The sequence below is a fragment of the Leuresthes tenuis genome, unplaced genomic scaffold, assembly GCF_036924035.1.
Source record: "Leuresthes tenuis unplaced genomic scaffold, fLeuTen1.0.hap1 SCAF_15, whole genome shotgun sequence".
Taxonomy (NCBI): domain Eukaryota; kingdom Metazoa; phylum Chordata; class Actinopteri; order Atheriniformes; family Atherinopsidae; genus Leuresthes; species Leuresthes tenuis.
This window is the reverse complement of record NW_027325369.1, coordinates 25,806,111-25,828,171: the sequence shown is the minus strand read 5'-3', so window position 1 is coordinate 25,828,171 and position 22,061 is coordinate 25,806,111. Positions and strand designations below refer to the sequence as shown.

Here is a 22,061-nt window from a genome sequence, read left to right as displayed (position 1 = left end):
AAGCTGCCCAATGTTTGTTTTGTTTTTTAAAATCTTTACAGGGAGACACCTTACGTTCTACACAGTTTATCAGTGAATCCAAATTAAACACATCTCACCACAGCTTGCCTGTCCTCTGGCGTTCCGTTCATTAATGAGATGTCTAAAAATATCAAACCCCTCCAAGACTTAATTAACCCATCGACTCCATTTGGTAGATGGTGTATGCCTGTCGTAAGAGGGGAGATGAATGACTTTTATCAGTGTGTCTTTGAGTGTGTGTTTGTGTCCTAATGGGTATGTGCATGTCCACATTGAGTGCGTGTTTCTGATAAAAAACCTTTAAAGTAATTAATTCATTCATGTATGTCTAGAGTTGGAATTTTTGCACTTGGGTCTAATTTTATCTTTCACTTTTGTATTGGAAGCGAGTCATTTTGTGCTGCATGTACCCATGCCGTTTGCTGTGTTGTAATGCCACAGCCTTCTACCACCCCATCTTCAGAGAACTAGGTTGTTCTTGATCCTCATCAGTCAGGCTAACTGTGCAACATAAACACAACATCATGTAATCCTAGGCTGCTTTAATTCACCACTTGTATTGGTCCCAATGAAGCCATAATTGGTTGATTATTCAAGACATTTTGACTTAAAACTTGTTAGAAAAGCAGTTTTGAATGGGTATATGTTGATGCTAGAGAGTTAGTTTCACAGGAATGTGATTTTTCCAGAGAGAAGATACATTTCATGGATATCTTTTGTGCATCTGTTGGATTTAACGTCTTACAAATAGCTCACAGTTAAACTATTTTATATGCTTTTGAATGACAATTCCATTTCAGTCTACATTTGCATAAGAAACTGAGTAAGAGTCATTTGCCTGACGCATTAGTGACATTCCGACGTAGCCTATCTCCTCCTGACATTTTCCACAGACAGTCTGCTGCCAGTGAGTTCACTGTGAACTTGTAAATTGTGACTTAGTTACTGGTGGGCAGAGGAAAACATATCATCACTATTATGAGAATATTGCTTTTATCCAATGCTTTAATTAGCAATAGTAGAATAGTACAATTTTAAAACAAGTCTTGACTGCTTCTCTGCTCCAGAGGCATAAAATCCATGACATATGGACTCGACTAAAATTTAACTTAATAAAGTCTAGGGTGGGAATTTGAACTGCTGTGGAGCGAACCTGCTGCCAGGATGTTAAAGAGACAAATGAGTATTGCGTCAGTGAGGACTTCAACTAACACATAAAATTAAATGATTACTGACAATGTCATATTTTATGAGTGCATGACCAAGCCAAGCTTCTGACAGTCACAGATAATCAGCAGAGTACATTTGTTTAAGTATGGAGGGTGTCTGGGCCTGTGCATTGTGTTATATGTAAGAGAAGCTGAGATCCTGCATCAGCTATTGTTGTAATTCAGCCCAGTTGCTTTTTTTAATGACAGTAAAATGTGTGCGTGAGTGAGAGAGCAAGACAAAGAGATGTCAAGAGTAATTGTGGCATTGTGTCTAATGTCATCAAAAGCAATCAGAATTGGTCCATTATAGAGGGTGAAGTTGGCTCACAGAGCTCCACACCCATCTTCAATACAGGAACCTATTAAGATCATATAATAACGTTACTGTGTGTGGTGTAATGGCATGTGCTATAATGGACTCTCAATGTTCCTTTGCAGAATGATCACGACTGAAAAAAATAATCTTGTTCCACACTGTATTCACATTATACTTTATTAACAGTAACATGTGCTCTGCTTGAAATTGATTTCACCAATAAAAATGCATATAAGGCTTACATCAAAGTGCATTAATTTCTACTATTACAGTATTGTAATGTGTAAGGTGCTCGCTCCACATTTAACATTCATGGCTAGCTTGATGTAAATTGTTCAGTGAGAATATTCACTCCATGTACAGTAAAGAGAGGCAGAAAACGCAAGTAAGAGTCTCTATTTTGACTCTGAATGGGATAATGGCACTGCTTACGTCTGAGATTTAATTACCTGCTTTAACGAGTGAAAGAGAAAATTATAGCATGTATTCTGCCTTGCTTGTTTTAATGGCAGGTGTGATAGCTACAACAGAGTGAGCAACGATAGCTAATTTCCTTAAGTCTTTTCTTCTGTCTTCTGTCAGAAATCATGATAAACAGCCCAGCTAAATTTACAAAACTGTTTCAAACAAGGTCTTAAGTAGTTTGTTCTCTGCTCAAATTAGGTGAAATTTAAATATTGAGCAGTAGTAGAAACTGGGTTTTAATGTGTGTTAACTCATCAAGAAAATGAGCTCTAATTGTGCCAGTTATACAGATTCAGTTGAGGTGTATATTAAAAACCAAGTTGCTTCATCACTTAAGAATCTAATAACACTTGTTTTTATGATTTTAATGTTTTATGTCTCTTATTTAAGAGTGGTATGGTACTCTGAGCTAGAAAAAAAAACGTTTGCCCTTTGGTGTTATATCTGTCTGACAGCTAAAGCTTGATTGAAACATACAACAGGTCCACAGCATCAAATCTACAGCAGAATAACTGAAAACAAGTGTTTGCAATATTCCAGTCAAAGTCTAAATCTCAACCTGATTAAAATATTGTGGTGGGACCTTAAGAGAGCTGTGCATAAACCCATGCTGCAAACCTCAATGAACTGAAGCAACGTTGTAGAGTGTGCCAAGGTATCTTCACAACAATGTGAAACAATGATAGTGTCATAATGTTATTGCAGCTTAAAGTGGTCCTACAATCATGAGATGTACTTAGTTTTTCACACACTGCTTCGGCATTGTAGCTGTGTTTGTTTTTTTGTTTTTTTGTCAGATAAATTATGACAGAGTATTACATATATTGTTGTTAATCTGAGGTTGTATTTAGTGCATTTTATTATCTAGTGTGGACCAGATTAATTTGATTTTTTCCCAATACATAAAACTTTAAAACTGAAAAAGGCCCCACATGGACTGCCCCCAAGTGGCCAAAAAATTAGTTATTATTTCGTCAGAATAACATTACATGTATCTCTCTTCTGTTAGGGAAAGTACATCATTACTTTTGCAGATAGATAAAACAGTCTTCATGTGCGTCATTGTGTCCCGCTCTACTAGGTGCCCCATGATGAGTGGGGGGGTTATCCTGACGGTGGAAAAGATGATGAGATCCCTTGTCGGCGAATGCGGAGCAGTAGCTATGTTAAAGCCATGGGAGACGAAGAAAGCGGAGAATCAGACTCGAGCCCTAAGACATCGCCTCAGAAGTCGGTTCGGCCAGACGCTCTGGTCAAGGCCATCATCAGACCCAGGGAGCTGCTAGACTCTCACAGGTATGGCGCATGTGAAATCAAACATAAGCAGTTCATGCTGTTTGGCTTTTTTTTTTTTCAGTTCAACTTTTGTTTTGCGTTACCTTGTTTATGTGTTCAGATTGCCTCCAGGGTTGACACAGAATGAACAACATGTGTCGTAAGAACTCTCATGCCAATTTTATTTATTCAACATGACCAAGCTTAGGATATTTATTTGATTATACAATCTGTAAGTGTTTTTTTTCATATATGAAAAGGCATTTTTAAAAATCTTTTTTTGCCTTTGTTCATCTTAGATTGGATTCTTCTGGGATCTAAACAGGGAACCATGATGTTTTTCATACTGCCATTGGGGGGTGCAAAAGATGATATTTCAAAGTGAAACATGGAGTAAAATGGTTTTGAGCTGATTAATTCCAGAAAGTGTCTAAAAACATTATACATTGAAATCTATGTCAACAGTCTCTGAATAACCTAAAAACAGAGTGACTCCACCACTTATAAGTAGAATTCCTCTATGGAGGTTCAAACCAGGAAAAAGAAAGCACCCAGCCTTCTTCTTTGATATGTCCAATTAAATGGTGAGGAACTGCAGGGATATTTTCTTGCTGACAGATTAGAGAAAGCAAAAACTAATAAGAGGATTACATGATGAGACAAGCTGATGACAAAGTCATGGGAAAAAAAACTAAACAAAAGCAACTATGTTACTGAGAGATGCAAGACGAGTTACTAGATTAGGAAATTCACAAATCCGATAGATTAGACTCAAATTTAATAATAGAGATAATTCAGTAACAGTTGTGTTTTTTTCCTAAAGGTATTTGCTTGTTATTATTAACATGCATATTAAGATTATCTGTCTTTTTCAGTATCTATGTGTGCAAGGTCAGTTACAGTTTTGGTAGATACATCTTCTGATACACTGCAAAGATTACTCTGCAGCTGCATAGAGTCAGAAATTATTTTGTTTGTTAGTACCTACAGATTTTACTATAAGTTATAGTGTTTTCCAGCTTTTCTATTTGGTTTCAGCTCCATAATTCCTTCACCTCTTATAGAATTGTTTATTTTGCGCCCCCTTCACTCAAAGTACCACTTTGGCAGTTGTAAATGAACACTCATCGTCGACTTCCACATTGTACAAATTGTGTTTTTAAAATTGCCCGGGATTAGACTCTACCTCTTTTTCCTTATTATGTGGCTGGGGAACAATCAATGACCTATTCTGGCCCCAACCACATATCCAACCTCTGACACTAGCCTTTCCTGTCACTTCACTATGTTGAATTAAACCCACTTAAAGAGTAAAGTTGTACATCTTTGAACCAGAGAGCGATTCTCAAAGTCAAAGGAATTATACAAGGTCATCTGCATGTGGAAGTATCATTTTGTAGTGTATTCACGTTCTATGCTTTCAACAATTCAGGTGCTTCGAGCTAGCCCAGTGCTCTCAGAGGTAGTCCATTTCCCAGAAGTGGCAGCACACAGCAGAAGTGAGGCCATGTGAGAAGCTGCGTACATGCGAACTGTCCAGAAGCTCACTCTCCACAGAGCTCCAGGAGCGCTGGGCTAATCAAGGTGTAAGCGGAGCTAAGTCTTGCTGGCCCACGAGTTGACTGAAAGCTTGCTGGGTTCCCCACCGGCGCTCATTGATCTAGTGGCTTTTTTAGTTAGTGCCCATTCGACCGGGAGCAAGCTTCTCACCGCCTCCCATGGCTCACCAAGTGCAACAGTTCCTCATTCGGCCTTGCTTCTGCTGTGTTCTCCAACTAGCCTGTACTAACTTCTCCTCAGCTAGCTTCAGCTAGCTTCAGCTTCAAGTGTTCAGGATTGGTTGGCAGAAATCCTCCATCATACCAGGGTTGATTTTCCTCAAGATATGCCTTGTAACATATACATTAAAAAAGAGTTAAAACTTTGATTATAGCAGTGAGTGAACACTATACTTTGACACAAGATTTTCTTTATATTTTGTTTTGTTTTGACCTGTTTCCCAGTAGTTTGAAGGCTTTCTGATTTAAATGCTGAATCCATAAATTAAATGTTTATAGTCATTGCATAGCAATTATAGTTTTATTTTGTGTTCAGTGATTTTACAAATTTTGCAAACAGAAAATTCAGTTTTGTTCCCTCTTCAAGGGACCATTTTCTCTTGGTTTGCAAAAGAATGCCTATCTACAACCACTTTATCCAGTCAAGGGTTGTAGGTGGGCTGTAGCCTATCACAGCAGGCAATAGACGAGATACACCCTGGACAGGTTGCCAGTCCATCACAGGGCCAACTTAGGGGAAACAAGACAAACAACCATGCATGCTCTCACTCACTCCCAGAATCAATTGAGAGTCACCAATTAACCTAACATGCCTGTTTTTGGACTGTGGGAGGAAGCTGGAGTACTAAGAAAGAAAGAGCCCACGCATACACAGTGTGAATATGCTAACTCCACACAGAAAGGCCCCAGCCGAAACTCAAACCTTGCTGTGAGGCAAGAATGTGACAACAGTAATTACAGCTGATATTCGTGGGTCGACTTTCATAATGTTATATTATAAAATATACCCCAAGCCTGGCCTTTGAAAATACAATATTTTTACCTTCTTCTGTTCTTGCTCTTCTTGTATAATGAGTTTATTTACCAGCTATTTTTTTTAGCTGATTAAAAGCTGAGCTTTAATGCAGGACCCAGTTGTATTTTGTCTTTTGCAGATGGTCAGATGTTGTTTCTGCCTTTTAAAAGGTGTATGGTAAAATAAGTCATCAAAATGACAGTGCAGATGCTCTCTGGTAATGTTGTGATGATTATTGTGGACCTGCTTTCTTTGCTGACACCATGAGTTTAACCCAGCATCCTTTATGCTCTCTTAGTTTTGATGATGGATAAAAGTACTCTTGGACTTCTATTCACTCTTTGCCAGAAAATAAACAATTATAACATCAATTGGAGGATGCCTTATTTGCTTGGTGGAATATCAGGAAGACAGAATGGGTTTTAAACAATCTCAACAACAATTTTAGTATCCAGGTAGTAAATAATAGCTGTCAAATGTAACAGTTTTTTTCTTCATATGAAGTGCTTTTCTATAGGTTTTAGATACTCATTTATCTTTCAGTTTCAGTTTGTACTACAGATATGACGGAGACAGAGCGATGACGGGATCATCAAACCACAAACCACAATGATATCTGGTAAATCTATGAAATTGGAAAAATATGTAGTCTAATAACTGAGAAGAAAAATCTGTTATTAAATGGGTATGCCAAAATAGTTTCTACACAGAGAATGGCTAAGACTTAGGCTTGAGCTCATCCACACTGAAGCAAAACATGAGCATATCCACTTTCCTTCACATAGTGTGTTTTACTGTGGGAGAATTGTTTAGAATACTGCTGCATAAATGACACAGTGTGTCTGCTCAGCTTCAGATCTGCAGATGCCTGCAGGCCACTAATATGACATAAACTGAAGACATTATGCAAAGATGACCTTGTGTCTGACCCTACTGTAGAGTTTGGTCTGTGACAGACAGATAGCTGCAGTATCTGATGTCAGTACCAGACAAGATAACGCGTTCTGACCACCACTGATGAGTCCCTCGCTCGTATTGCCATATTCTAGTCTGAGTAGTCATCAGACCGCTGACACAATGCTCACTTCCATTCAACAGAGGTCTTTAGATTCTGTCAAACAGAATGCTTCTTTCTCTTGAAATATGTAGGCAACACCCACAAAATCAGCATGTACATGTTTCCTCTGTTAACTTTACTTCCATGAAAGCGTTTGTATACATGCACACAAACAGGACTGATCATGAACATTTCTGGCTCAGTGTTTATTATGCTTCTTAGTAGGGTGACAAGAGAGGGAGCAGGATCTGTTTGAGCTGCATAACAAGCCAGATATTCAGCCTGGTTGAAGCACGATGACAAGTCGAACGTTATGGATTATGATCAGCGAGGATCATTAGGATACTATGGTAAAGGATGCAATAATTTTGCTTTCTTTAAAAGCTCTCTTAAATTATGCTGTAACATAGACAGTAGTTCAGCCATAGCAAACGATCCTACTTTTCCACATCTTGTAAAGCTCTCCCTTGTTATCAATTCTGAATAGCTATAAACAGTGAATGATTTGAGGATGCTACAGCAGGAAGGATGTCAATGCAGTTATTGTAATCCAACGCCACTTTGAATAAATGGCTCTCTCTGCTGTAACCAAGAGGCTCTGCTGAGAGCAAGATATTGACCAGCATGGCTCAGAGTGTGTGGTCTGCTTCTGAGCCCATTGACAGAAGCGGTTGTGTTATTGAGTCAGCAGAGGAAGGTTTGTTGGTGCTTTCATTTTAAACCTCAGGAGTGTCCCCAAGGGTCTCATTACAGAAGAGTCCTGAAACGCCTGCAAATTCACTCAAAGGTTGATGTCAGGATGTGGTGCCCTCTGACCTTTTTTTCCTATCGCTATATGAGAATGATTTTGTGAAGAACCAAATGGTTGAATCTGCCAGGAGAAAATGGACTGTATAAAGATCCAAAGAGAGGCTGAAAAGCTTGCATGCAAAAGAACTTAATGTAGGGAAGGTTGTAGCAGCCAGAGATGTGAATTATTGAATTGGACAATCACTGAACTGGCTTTAGTGGATGACGAATTAGATAATTACAATGGAATGCCACATTTTCAGCATATTTCTAAGCAAGGTTAAATCACTAGGCATATAATTTTCTTCAAATGTCATTTGATGAGTAAAAATTAAACAAGATCTTTAATAATTAAAGCTCAACCTGCATATACAGCGAAACAACCCTTCATCAAATGCTTTTGTAGCCCCTGAGCAGCAGATAGCCTGATTCCTGCGGAGAGTGATGTTGACCGTGAAATTGGTCATGACCAGTCTGACTGCTGAGAGGATGGGTAGGATAACAGTTTAAACAATAAATGTGAAAACATTTTTTACTGTGGTTTAGTAGAAAACAAACACACACACACAAGGCGCACAAATAGATTTTCCAGCCATAATCTTATGAAACTACAAAACATCTTCACATGAGTGTGGCTGCTGTTTGGCAAACTTCAAAATATCTACCAAATTAATATTTTTGCCATAATGTGTTAACTACAGACATGTGAATGAAAACTTTACAAAGTAAAGTAGTTTGATGTTGCAGTGGACATAGCTTTATTTAAAATGCACCTTCAGCTGAAAACATGGGCAGTTTCAAATTGTTCAATATAAAAAAGTGCAATGCTGAAAATAAAAAGACAGGAACCCAAAGTCATCGCAACCTTATTTGGATAAGCAGTGTTGAGAAGAACGGATCCTTTTAAAATGACTCACTTGTATGGAGAAATTAAATCTGAGGATTAACTTTGGAGTCCTTCCTGTGCCATCTTAAGTATGTCATATCACTTCATTGTCCAAGCTTATTATAGTTAGAAAGTTCAAAAGGCCATTTGTCTACTTTTATTATTGGCTCTTAAGTGCTGTGGTCTATACCTGTTGCTGTCCACATATAAGAGGCATCAGAGATGCCAATGCCACCTGCCACGTAAGCTCTTATATTATTATGGTTCATTGGGCTTGTTGTGATGGAATTAGATTAGATTGAAGACAAAAGTGGCATAGGTCGGATTTCCTTGGCACCTGTAGCACTTTGATGTCCCTCTGTGGCATTCTGATGGGCCAAACACAAATTTGACAGCAGCAGCTCCCTGGAGCAAATCATGTTAAAGTGAGAACAGACTATCAAGTTGTGTCACCTCCCTCCATCATTCCCTCTTTCAAGCTCTCTGTCACTCTTATGGTTGACAGGGTCTTTGTTCTTTTCACCAACAAAGAATAAATCACAGTCACCGCCGGTGCACTGAAGTGGAACAGTTTGTACATTTGAACTAAAGTGAGATGTCAGTAAATGCATGTTTTAATTAACGAACATTCACCCAATCTCACCCCAAATCCCACTCTGGTTCTGTAAGCTGCAGACAACTGTGATAAACTCCATATGAAGCAGCTTTTTTGTCCAATGGTTGGACCTGCCAAAGATGTTTAAACAATGCATTAATGATGATGAACTCGGTGACATGTGGCAGACTTCACTATAAGTCATTAGGATTATGAGTCAATCATGTGCCACATTTGATAACAGGTTGCGCTGACAGACATGCACAGAAGAACATCGACATTTGACATCCATATCTGCTAACGTGACTGTAAGTGACCGTGACCTGGTGTCTAATCACACAAAGCAATCAGTCGCTCCCATTTTTGTCAGTGTCAAAAATAATCCCCTTTTTTTGTTATGCACCAATGATTGTCTTCTTGTGTGGCTATGATTAATTAGAGTTAACACTGGCAAAGCTTTCGATTGTTCCTGTTTTAACATAATGTAATTGTTCATTTATTTTGCATTGTGTTGTGTATGAGTATGTCTCCCTGAGTTCTCAAGGTCAAAACAGATGTCCACATCATTGATTTGTGGCTGACGAGGACGTGTTATGCATAGTTAGACAGATTTTCTGTTTGCAAAGCTTTTTCTCAACACAAAAAAAAATCTATGTTTGAATGTAACCGATAACACCATGGCTTTTCCAAATTTAAAATCTGATTGATTGCTCTAAAAAACTGCATTCCTCTTGATGGTTTGGCACCTGGCTTAAATAGGATATAAAAGAGTTTAAAGGTTAAATATACTGGAGCACAGTAAGCAAAGTAAGCACATTTACATGAGAAATTATTGTGTTAGTCAGACCAAAACTGGACTTTTAAAATGCATGTAAGCATGTTTGTCCCACCGAAATCTTACAGAATCGAAGCTCGGACTAACACACCCAGATAATGAGGCTGGGGACGGCTCAACTATACTCAAACTGGCCTGAACGCATCACATATGCTCCTGAGATCCATCTTTTTGGGAGAAGAGTAAAGTGTGAATTCCCAATAAAGCTGCTCTCATTCACACATTTTTCTGTTTATTTTGTCAGATGTCTAAACGCCCCTGAAATCGAAATGGACTATTCATCAAGCTGCAGTCACTAAAGGCAATTCCAGACTGCCGCTCTGCTCTAATAAACACCTGATTTTATAACCACATCTGACAAAATCTAATTCAAGTAACTTAAAGACAACATCTGTGCATTGAATTTGGGTATATTTTGATTTAGGATGATCTTCCACAGAGAAAGTTACAACCGGCAGAATGTGTTAAATATTTTCTCATGCAGCATTGTTATGTCAGACACAATGCATGTGTGTATGACAAAATATGTATATGGGACAAGAAGAGTGGTCCAATTAGATAGCTAGGTCAAGCTCTAACCATAACTCAACTCAACTGCAATCATAGTAACTTTGAGGCATAATCACATTCTTAGCGTGAGTCCCTCTACCTCGCTGTGTGTTGCAATCCAAACCGCTGCGTTCTGTGTTGTGGCTGCACTTATAAACTGGTGCCGAGTTCTTCCAGGATTTCTTCCACTGAATAAATTACAATCTGCAGCTAAAAATCCCTCCACAATGAAGGGACTATGACCATAGCCAGCATTTTTCTGGTTTTGTCAAAGTTGATTTTGGCTGAGGGCTGCGCAGTGGTGTGGTGGCCTCACAGTGAGAGGGTTCCAGGTTCAACTCCCAGCTGGGGGTTGGGCCCTTTCTGTGTGGAGTTTGCATGTTCTCCCTGTGTATGCATTGGTTCTCTCTGGGTGTTCTGGCTTCCTCCCACTGTCCAAAACCATGCATGTTAGGTCAATTGGTGTTAACCTGCTTCTCTAGAGTGGAAATTAGTGGGTTTCTAAGGTTGCATATTACATCTTTGAATATAGACAGTCGTGAATTGTGAAGATTCTCTGATCACAAAGGGTATTTAATGTAGTTTTTACCATTTCTCATACTATGATGCTCTTCATATTGGTTCAAAGATTCACTGCAGTTCCTCGTCTTTTCCTGCATGCTCACACCCACATTTGGACAAGAGCGTGGAGCTGGAGACAACACATACGTGTTTTTGCAGCCTATTTCTATCAGGAATCTAGCTTTTGACATTGATATGACTTGCAGGTATTATTCAAAGCTTAGTGTAAGTATTTTTGTCAACACGGAAACATAACTTCTAGTTTTCTAGGTTGGAATTTTTGTAAAAAGGCATTTTGACATTTTTATGCTTCAGATTTTGTCTTTACACTGTGAATGCAGAATTCAGTCGGCAGATTATTTTGAACTAACATAATTAGCACACAGCAGCCACTTTTGAATCGGGACACTCTGAACCACTGAAAGAGTCCTCTCTCTGGCAGCATAAAACCAGGAAGCATTAGATTCCCATCATCCCTCGCCTTGATATTGGCTGACAATGGAAGTGCATTAGCACCAATCAGAAACATTAGAGGAAATTTACTGTGGCATGATTTGATAAAAAGGGCCAACGCATTCTCAAAACAGCCTCCTCTCACTCAACTGATGATGATATCTCCACAGGCAGGGATGGGTGAAGTAATACCCATTTTAAGCCTTGGACTTGTGCACTTCCGTCTGATCTTGTCAGCTAAAAGCTTCACAAACATTCACTGTTCACAAACAGACAATGTTTTTGTGTGGATATCTAATTGTGCACATAGGGCAGGGGTGTGTGGTTTATGATGAAGTGTAGTTTTTCATCACTTTTCAATTCGTTTGGTCAGCTGTGGTAGTAAATAATGCATATGTGAACTTACATGAACTCATAAGTGACTCCTCATTACATCATGCGTGTTTGTGTACATGTTTTTTCTTTTTATCTAGAAAACATTGCCTCAACAGGCAATTCTTTTTGCCAACTAATTCAGATAATTATATTCTCTCATTTTTCTCATTACAGAGAGGCCATTTTGGTCATATAGTATCACCCTAATGTTTGCAGCATTTGGTGAAGACTCCCAAGCAAACATTCAATGTATCATAAAATCCATACAGAGCTAGTTCCATTGGGCTTTTGCTAAGTGAAGTCACATCCATCCAACTCCCCCTTTTGGGACTCAGTAACTCTGTTTTCTTCTCTACCCACAGCTCTTACCGCCTGGATAAAATCAACAGTGACATGCGTAACTACATCACCAATTTTGCTGCAGACTTAAGGTGAATACAGGCTCAGTGCCTCCCCTTACCTCTCTGTTGCTGCCATGTTGCAGTGGTCAGTTCTCAGAGCCAACTGGCTCGCTGCCCTGCTGACATATCCAATATGGATGCATCACAGAGCAAACACTAAAGACGAGTCAATGAGGGGTCACCCAGGGCAATCTGCTGATACTGCCAAAGCATGGGGCAATGTTTAACAGAATATAGATATATGATTCACCAATACATTTTTACATCAGAATGGAAGTAAATTGTTTTGTTAAACAGAATGTTAGGGTTTGTTTTCACTGTTTCTGCCTCTCTTTTTTATATGATCCTTTTATTACCATGGATATATACCCTATAAGAAACATGCAAGAGATTTATCACATTACTTTTTAGCTTTTCCGTCATGTTTTCTACTTCATTCAAATCTGTTCTTTTGCTCTAGGAGGTTTTGAGATACTTTAAAAGTTTATATTATTTTTGCAAATACACAGGGCCTTTCTGCAATAGCACAAGATAGATTGGAGGACTTTTAGTCACATTGGCATTTTTTTGCCACCAAACATCAACTCTTAGCTCTATAAAAAGCACAGAAACTGCTTACTCATCCTTCCCTGCCATTAGAAATAGACCTCACCTCGCTTTGGTACGCCTGAAGTGACTCACATAATTTTCCTCAGTTTACTTAAAGCTCACTTCTTCTTCATCTTCTCTCCAGCAGATTTCTAACCAGTCATGGCTTTCTGAGCATCTTTCTTGCCCAGCAGATTTAATTGACCTGGCTGACACTGGGATGCTCTCTCTGAAGTGCTTGCTCACTAACTAGCTCCTGATTTGCATTTCCCTCATTTCCAAGCATCGATCAGATGTTTCAGCACATCAGAAATCGAACTGCTTTTCTAAGGACACTGATGGGCACATCTCTGTAGTGGGGGAAAGTAGCAGAAGGAAAGGGCTTCCCCTCTTGAGGGGGGTCTCATAATTAGTCTTGCTCTCAAGTTTTGTTTCCGAGAGGAGGTGATCTGCTCCTAATGCCACTTTTCTCATGATGATATATTTGTTACTATTGGTGAAACTGCTTGTTTATTGGTTACCTGATATTTTTTATTTTCTATTTAAGAAACTGTTGTCATGACTGTAGTCCCACTCCCTGCCTGTTTGTCTTTTTCTCTCTCTGTTCAGTCAGAGCTACCACCTGCAGGCCACCAGGGACATGCACCCAAGCCTTGCCCTAGATCCCTCTACGAACTACAACTCACCCAAGTTTCGGTCCAGAAACCAGAGCTATATGCGAGCTGTCAGCACACTTAGTCAGGCCAGTTGTGTTAGCCAAGTGAGTCAGGTGAGTGTGCACACCAACCCTACAATGCAACACCGTTAGGGACTGCAGGTCCTCACAAGAGTTCCTCTGGAATTTCCACATCATTTCAAACATTCATAAATCATTTCATAAGTCATTTTCATCTCCTGTCTCTTTGCCTCCTGTCATTTTCACACTTTGCAAAAAAACTTTACCTGATCAAGATTGATCATGTGTGGTCAAAATGATTAAGTGACATAAAGGTTCACATTTAATGCAGTGGTGACCCATAAGCTTCAGATCTTATTAAATTAAGTAACCGAAGTCATTGCAAATATATTCATAATCAGTATATATTTTTGAAAAATGCATTTTAAATTAACTTTTGCAATTAGGATCAAATCAAAAGGCTTTCTATTACCTTTTAACAATGTGGCTAATGCAAGGCTAGGATATTTGATGTACTACAAAAGTGGACACTAAAACCTTTTAGTTATGATTATTTGTTTCTCATTCTTGATTGGAGATGACAACTTCACAAATCCTTATGTTCATGTCCTGTGTTGAAAAACATACCTAAATAAATTTGATTTGATGTTGTGGGAATGCTGTGCATGTAACAAATGATAATATAAGGAAATCTGTGATGAGGTGAGGTAGCTATGTTGAAAAAGATTTTTCATTTCCATACTTTTACTTTAACATTTAAAACTTTTGCCTTATTTGATAGAAATAGCCAATGTTTTATAATAAGAACAGTATAAAAAAATGGAAAAGTAATAGATCCCCTCTGATAAGCCCGGCTGTCCTAGTTTCACTGTTTCTGCTTCTCTTTTTTCACATAATCCTTTAAAAAAAAAACTTTATTTTTCACGTTGATTTCACATTGTATATCTGGATTAATTAAAGGACTGCAGCAGGAGTTGTTGAAATCATCATCTCCGTCTTGAAAGAAACGCGTAATGATTTGTTTGGAGTCTTAGAAGCACAGCTAAACCCCTAATGATTCCAGATCTCAGGAGATTTGTATCTTTGTTTCTTGATATTGCTGAATGTGATGATCAGATAACTTATACTAAGAAAGAAACTATCTGTAATAAATCACTGTCAACAAAATGACCAAGTATGTCATACACATAGCACAGTATGACCTTGGCTTCATGAAAATTGTCACATTGTCAGGCAATTTGCAGAAAGCAAGAGGTACTGCAATAAAAGTAAAAGGCACCAGTTCACAGGTTATCGACTGGTTATCAACAATTTTCAGGCAAGATAAAAATGAAACTATATCCCAACAGCTGTGACATTATAAAAAGCAGCTTTTTCATTGTTCTATCGGCCCTTTTTTGGCTCTTAAAAATGTGGACTCCATTTAATTTCAGGAGCAAGCCTTGTTTTTATCCTGAGTGATGAAGACAAAGACAATTTCTCAGACAACCTTTTATCACCAACCCATTGATTTCATCAAGAAAACAGAGAAACACCCCTGTGGTTTAAGAATGAAGAAAGCATACTTATGGCTCTTGTTTCTTGCAGGTGAGTGAAACAGAAATAAATGGCCAGTTTGAATCTGTGTGCGAGTCAGTGTTCAGTGAGGTGGAATCTCAGGCCATGGAGGCTTTGGACCTGCCTGGCTGCTTCAGAACTCGGAGTCACAGCTACCTGAGAGCCATCCAGGCAGGCTACTCCCAAGACGATGACTGCATCCCCCCCATGGCGTCAACTGTCACCTCCACTATCAGGTCAACTACAGGTAAGGACAATTAGACCTAAAATGAATTTGAACAATACAATAGGGACATCTTGGAAGTTAGCATTTTTGTTTGCCTAAAAAAGAACTGACTAATTAATACCAAAACCATGTGACATTGATGTGTGGTATGGATTAATATGAACACTTAGTGCAAACTGGTTTGTGTCGTTGCATGAATCACTTGTGTGTATCCATTTTTTATGGAGGTATAATATCTGTAGTTACCACTTGTGAGCTGAGCGAGTTCATCCAACTGTATTTTGGATACAATGCGTCATCTGCTCATCCACTGGATGCATCAGAGAGTAAAGCTATGAACCCTATTGAAAATCACATATGGACACTGTTTGAACTGAAAATCAGGTCAGATTAGCGACATAACCTCCCCTACCACTACACTTTTGAGGTCTAACTTTCTGTGTGTTGCCATTTGTTGGCTTTCACAGTGCCACATGACTTTATGCAGAGCATTTTTTACTCATAAACCAAGTTTAAACTTTTCTATAAAACCCTGAACCATTCAGATTTTCTTGCATTCACGAGTGATTTTGTCTCAATTCAAAACTAATTTTCGCACACAAAGAAATACTTTTACAAAGCTGAAGATTTGTGTCATAAACTTGATAATGAATCATATAAACCTGACAAAGACTCCGCTGGTAACTGAACTGTCACACTGATTAGTCATATATAATACAATAATCCTAAACCTACTCAGCTGACACGTGCGTTTACTTCTGATACTGGACCTTTATTACAAATTCTAAGCTGTTGGTGGTTACAACGATTCCAATGATTGCTGGATTCACAAAGGAAATGATACGACCTTGTAAAGATGAAGAATGTGGGAAGAGAAGAAGAAAAAGTGTCTGGACAAGAAGTCTGAATGGATTCCATCTCTTCCCACAGTAAATTTATGAACTAACATAAGCTGTGTTATTATAGGGAGAGTTAGAGGTGTGGACATCTGGAGGTGTGCTTATGGTCAATTTTTAATACCCAACAATTGTTTGCTTACACTGCTTTCTCAGTAAACTCAAATATTGCATAACTATAATGCAACGTTTTGTGTGAAATTGATTTTTTTTTCTCTATTATGGACAAGGGGCAATTATTGCTTTGATTCAGTCGGTCAAACTGGACCTCTCAGTTTCAATAGGGTTCATACTTATACTTCCTGAATGATGGGAAAATGTTTGGAGGCTTTGCTCATCTTTACCTCTTTTCATTGCACAAAGTTCACTTTTCCTTACCTCACTGAAAAGGAGAAGACTGCTCAAGGATTTTTTAACGCGTCATTTATTTCTATCTATTGTCCATTCTCTGTGATGTGCTCTGGGATCTAAGAGTTTAACCTTTGTGCACTGAAAAGATGCAAAGAATGCATGCTACAAATTAAGGTTGAGAAGGCAGTGTAAACCATTACCTGAAATGAGTCAAAATGGGAGCAATTTCTCAGTGTTATATTGGTTTTCAACACTATATTCAAAATTCTAGTATAAAAATCCATTTTCTATTGTAGGCTTTAAATTTCTGCTTTTATCTTATTTTGACTCATGGCATTCAGTGCATGACTTGATGTTACTGCTTTATGGCAATAAAAAGCACATTCTCTCCAGCTGCTCACACCTGTGGCCATATTACAGATACGTATTTATATTTGTCTTCCAGACAGAAATTATGTACAGGAAGAAACTTGTTTACCCGACCAGACCAGTATACATGAGGATTTGGCAGACACGGCCCCATTGACTCATGATGATCTAGGCTGCCCCATCAGAAGAGATATACTTTACCACCAAGATAACATGGGAGCCACAGCAAAACCTGTGTCTGGACCACCTGTTTCTCCAAGCCTCTTCAGATCCCCCATATCTAGTGCACCTGAACGGCCATCACCAAAAGCCATCCAGGCCAGTATAAAAGAGTCAGCCACCTTGGCTGCTGCTATCAGCATGCAGTGGAAGGAAGAGGTATCTGCCATGCGTCGAGAGTTAGCTGAGCTCCGGAGGGATCTATGTAAAGAGTTACGCGCTTTCAACAGTAATTTCAACACCTTTACGCAGCATTACAACACATGGTCTCCCCAAGGTGGGAACATGGCAGCTGGAGCTGGGGCAGGCTTAAGCGAAGGAGTTGGGACTGGTGCAGGGACAGGAGCTAGAGCAGGATCAGGGCTAGGGCCAGGACGAACCACTTTGGGTGATAAAGGAACTGGGGGGGCCAGAGAGAAGAAACCCCAGATATCTAAAGTGTCTGTGGGAACTCAGGCCAGAAGCAAAGTCCTGGTCAGGCAAAGCACCGCTGATGCTGCTGTCAACTGCCCAGATGAGAAGGACGAAAATAAAGGTGCTCGTCGAAGTCTGCCAAAACAGCTCTCAATGGACCCAAGCATTCTGGCCTGTCCACAGTTAATGTATGTAGAGAGTGCCATTCCACTCTCTTTGGACCCAATACTTCCTGGCTCTGCTAGAACAGTCCAGCCAGAGATATTTGACTTGACTGCTGTGCCTTCCACAGCTAAATCAGACGTAGATCCAGAGCTGCCAGACCAAGCAATTGTTAGTCCATCTCACATGGTCACGACACAGCCACTCACCACTCAAGATACAGTGCCACTGCCATCAGAAACAGTTCTCGAATGTCCTCAGGATTCATCAACAATGAAACAAGAAATGCTAATCACACCACAACTAAAAGATGGAGGCCCAGCTAATGACTTTGATTCAAATACTGGACAATCTCATTCTGATCAAATGAAATCCACAGATTCAGAACAAATTGAAAGAGATAAAATACAACTACCATATCCAGTCCCTATAGTTACTGTGTCTCCACCAGAGGAGCATGAGTATGACAAAAGATCAGATCCAGAGTCTCCAGATCCTATCACAGTTGAAAAGCCACAGCCAGTCTCTCAAGACCCTACGACTATGTCTTTGCCTTTTTCAGGACTAGAAAATCCAGATCTATCAGATTCAACAGAGACAGAACCAAAAGCATCAAACACACAAATTGTGTCTTCATCTACCCCTATTGATCAAGGCTCATCTTCAGACTGTGAAGCACCTGCTCTTGATCTTGATGATCAAATAGCATGTGGTCTACAAACTGACATCCAGTGTCCATTTATAGTGGTGTCAGAATACATTGAGACAGACTCACCTGCAAGCCCAACTGACAGCAACACAAATCAAGATCCTATTATCACATTTCCTGACTATCCCTCTGACCCTCCTCCTGAGCAAATGGCATCAGTCTCAACCTTTGCTTCCAGTTCAGTAGAAACCCAACCAAACTCTGAGGAAGAATCCCAAGAGTCTGAATGGCCACCTCTGCCAGAACCGCTTGATACCACTCCCATATATCGTGCTGATCTGGTCCACTTCGACTTAGTCATGCTAACTTCCCTCGATCAAGATGACCTTGACTCAGTGTTTATGGACCCTGAACCAGAGCCTTTTGACCTGAGTACAGACTCTTCCTTTATTACTGAAGATTTAGATCCACCTGCATACCAATCAGATACTCAGTGTCCCCCCCTACCAACTGTTGACTCACCTATGACATGCTTCATGAATCTATCATCAGACTTAGCCCCTTTAGACCCAGCTATGGACTATCACCTTGCTCATATTGCTCATGATGTAGCCTCAGATGTACATGAAATACAATTTCCAGAGGTCACTGTCACTATATCCCCTCCTAGTTCAGTATCACGTGATGCATCCTTGGAAATAGACTTTGGACCTACAAGCCCAGCCCCAGATTGTCCTCTTTCTGATACAGATCCATCATCACCAGATGTCCAAGAGCTTATGAAGTCAGAGTATGTCATAGCAGAGACAATGGGATGTGTGGATGTAACCCAGGAGACCGCGAGTCTCGTCGAAGAAATAGAAGAGGGCACCCACAGCTGTCCACAGAGATCATCAACCGAGCAAGCTTTTCTGTGGTACAGGTGGCAGAAGAGGGGCCAGAGGCGAGATTCAATGCGCAGGAGTGCCAGTGTAGAACTGTGGAGTGGTAGATACGACTACAACAGTGCAGAAATCACATATGTGTCTCTAACTCTGTGAGCTCATACCTCATTTTCAGCAGACAAAATGTAGCTCAGCATCTATTTATAGCTCATGATTTGTAGCTGCCAATGCAATGTAGAGCAACATGCAGATCAAAATGTCATGTATTTGTTGGCATTCAAGTAATATACAATCCTGCAGTAATGCACCATGGAAAAAGACTGCATTGGTTGCAGAAAAGCTATACATTGTGGATTGCAAGATACTGCAAGAATGTATCAAGTCATCAGTGGTGACAAATGCACCGAATACCCCAAAAACTGTTTTTGAAAGGAGGATGAACCTTATTGAAGCAATGACATAACTGTCATGAAATATCTTCCAGGACTTATACAAGTGGACTGCTTTAAATCCTGAACACTCTTCAGGTGGATGTTCCTGTTCTGTCATTGCATCAAAATGTCTCAAGAACCTTTTTAGAGACTATTTTAGGAGCTTTAGTAAAGACTATTGACAAAATGGTCTGATGTGTACGATATCTCAACAATCCTTGCAATGATGATGACGGAAACCTCTTCTTAAATTTAACTCTTTCTGTTCGCCACTCTAACATGGAGTGAAAAACATCTGTGTAGTTATCATATAACTATAAAAACATGCTGTTTACTATGTGAGCTGTTGGTGGACTCGAGTGAAAAAGGAAAAGGACGTGATGCTGTGAAATGCTGTTTGCACAACTTTAGATGAAGATGGATTACTGTACTGTTACAGTTGAGTGCAAAAGTTTGGACAAATTCTGTATTTTGGTGATAATTCAAAGGGGGAAATGATCCCCTGCAGCTAAACAGATATTTAAATTGAGCTTTTTTCACACATTAATGCACTTTAACTTTTTATTTCATCAAATGACATTAAGGAGATCAGATCAGATCAAGAATTGTTGTTAACACCAAATTTTTGCATGCAACTGTAATGTATTGGAAAAATAACTAATGATACTCTCAAATATTATTACAAACAAGTACAGTTATGGTATGTAGCGTCTTTGAACACCCAATTTCACATTATCTACATGCAAACACTTTCGAATATACTGCACATACAAACATCTTTGCTGGACTGTAAGTAGATATATTAGAAAATATAAAATCATTCAATTTGTCTGATAATCTGACAATATAAATAACAGGCATTGTTTGGAGGTGATTATGTCTTTCTTACTGTAATATATCATCTTAATGCTCAGGAATCAAAGACTGAGAATGTACTATCAGTGGGAGACTAAGTGTAATTAATGGCTGAATTGTGTTTTGTCCTAGAAAGAATTGTTCATCATTGGCTTCTTTTAATACGTGTGACACTGAATGATGAAAATATTGTCATTAACGGTGCATGGCAGATGGCCTCAGTATTTTGAGCATTTCATGTACTGTGCCTAAGTGCTAGTAATTGGTTCAGTTCATTGTTTAATTCTGAAAGGAGGCTAGCTACCACACAAGGATTCTTCAGAATTCTGTAACCAGCAAAGAGTAACAGGCAATTCACAGGATATACAGTGTCTGTACTATCTGTCCAATTAATGGGCTCTATATATGGAATCACCAACTCTTTGCTCTAATAAAGTGTAGTGGAACAAGAAGTATCTTTAAGCAGAACATCAATGAGCCAGATGAGGATTCTTCCAGTGTTTTCTCTCAAATATGCGTGGAGCACTTTTGTTAAATTGGCTGAATCTGAAAGCTTTTCAAAGAGATTGGAAGTTAATTAGGTTTTTTGTTGTATTCATTTTACCCATTTCCCTTACATAAAGTGCACCACTCTCTTCCAATCTGGGCCTCTTCACTGTATTATTCTTACATTTAAAAAGTGTTTTTGAAAAGTAGCACACAATTTAACCTGTACTGCAGTGACATTATGTTTACCTGTTCCTCTTTATCCAAAAATAAACTGCTTCAGGATTCAGGATTGGGTTAGGCTTTGTTTAACCAGAAACGAACTGGTGGACTGGTTTGGCATAGCACAGGGTTTACTTTTATATTACTGAAAAGCAAATAAGCCTCAGTGAAAAGCAAGCCAAGTGATTTTCCTTATTTTAACTGACATAACTGTTTAGTCTGCTTCCTGTGGTATTATTTTTGTAAACTTTACTGTGAGAGCTGAGTGCACTGCAAAAGCCACCATACCACAGCCATGTAGTGCAGAAAAATGTTTTATTGTTTCTTAGTCATTCTGATTTCCATGTTTTATGTGTCAGGCTTGGTGTTGGATGTTGTTTTGTTCCATAGACTACATTCTTGTTTTGTTTCCTGTGTCTGCTCACGGGTTGTCTCCCTGCTGCCCCTACACACCTGGATTCAATTAACCAATTATCTCCACCTGCCCTTTGTTTGCCACTTGCTTCGTCTGTATAATTACTCCCTGAAGTTCTTTGTTCAGCGCCAGAATCCTTGTTGTTTTGTTGTGTCACGCCTCGGTCCAGGTTTAGTTTGTTCCTGTCTCTTTTCTTGGATTCTCTGCTATAGCAGTGCTTTTTTTTTCTTCTATTTTTTAAAAGTTAATTATTTCTTCTTCCTGTCACACCACAGCTAAACACAACAGCTTGTGACGG

The 22,061-nt window shown here is 39.2% G+C and overlaps 1 protein-coding gene across 2 annotated transcripts in view; it reads left to right on the top strand.

Moving 5' to 3' along the window:
- The window catches only part of dlgap2a (discs, large (Drosophila) homolog-associated protein 2a), a 113,590-nt gene that overhangs the window by 69,121 nt on the left and 22,408 nt on the right, over positions 1 to 22,061 (top strand). Inside the window, exons 3-7 of one of the 2 annotated variants that reach the window (XM_072365811.1) lie at positions 3,095 to 3,309; positions 12,325 to 12,393; positions 13,561 to 13,720; positions 15,215 to 15,431; positions 17,103 to 21,347. In XM_072365811.1, the coding sequence (XP_072221912.1) occupies positions 3,095 to 3,309; positions 12,325 to 12,393; positions 13,561 to 13,720; positions 15,215 to 15,431; positions 17,103 to 19,510 (3,069 nt within the window). In that variant the 3' untranslated portion in view covers positions 19,511 to 21,347. Of the gene's footprint in view, positions 1 to 3,094; positions 3,310 to 12,324; positions 12,394 to 13,560; positions 13,721 to 15,214; positions 15,432 to 17,102; positions 21,348 to 22,061 lie in introns of those variants that run through there. The other variant, XM_072365812.1, reaches the window with a different exon arrangement.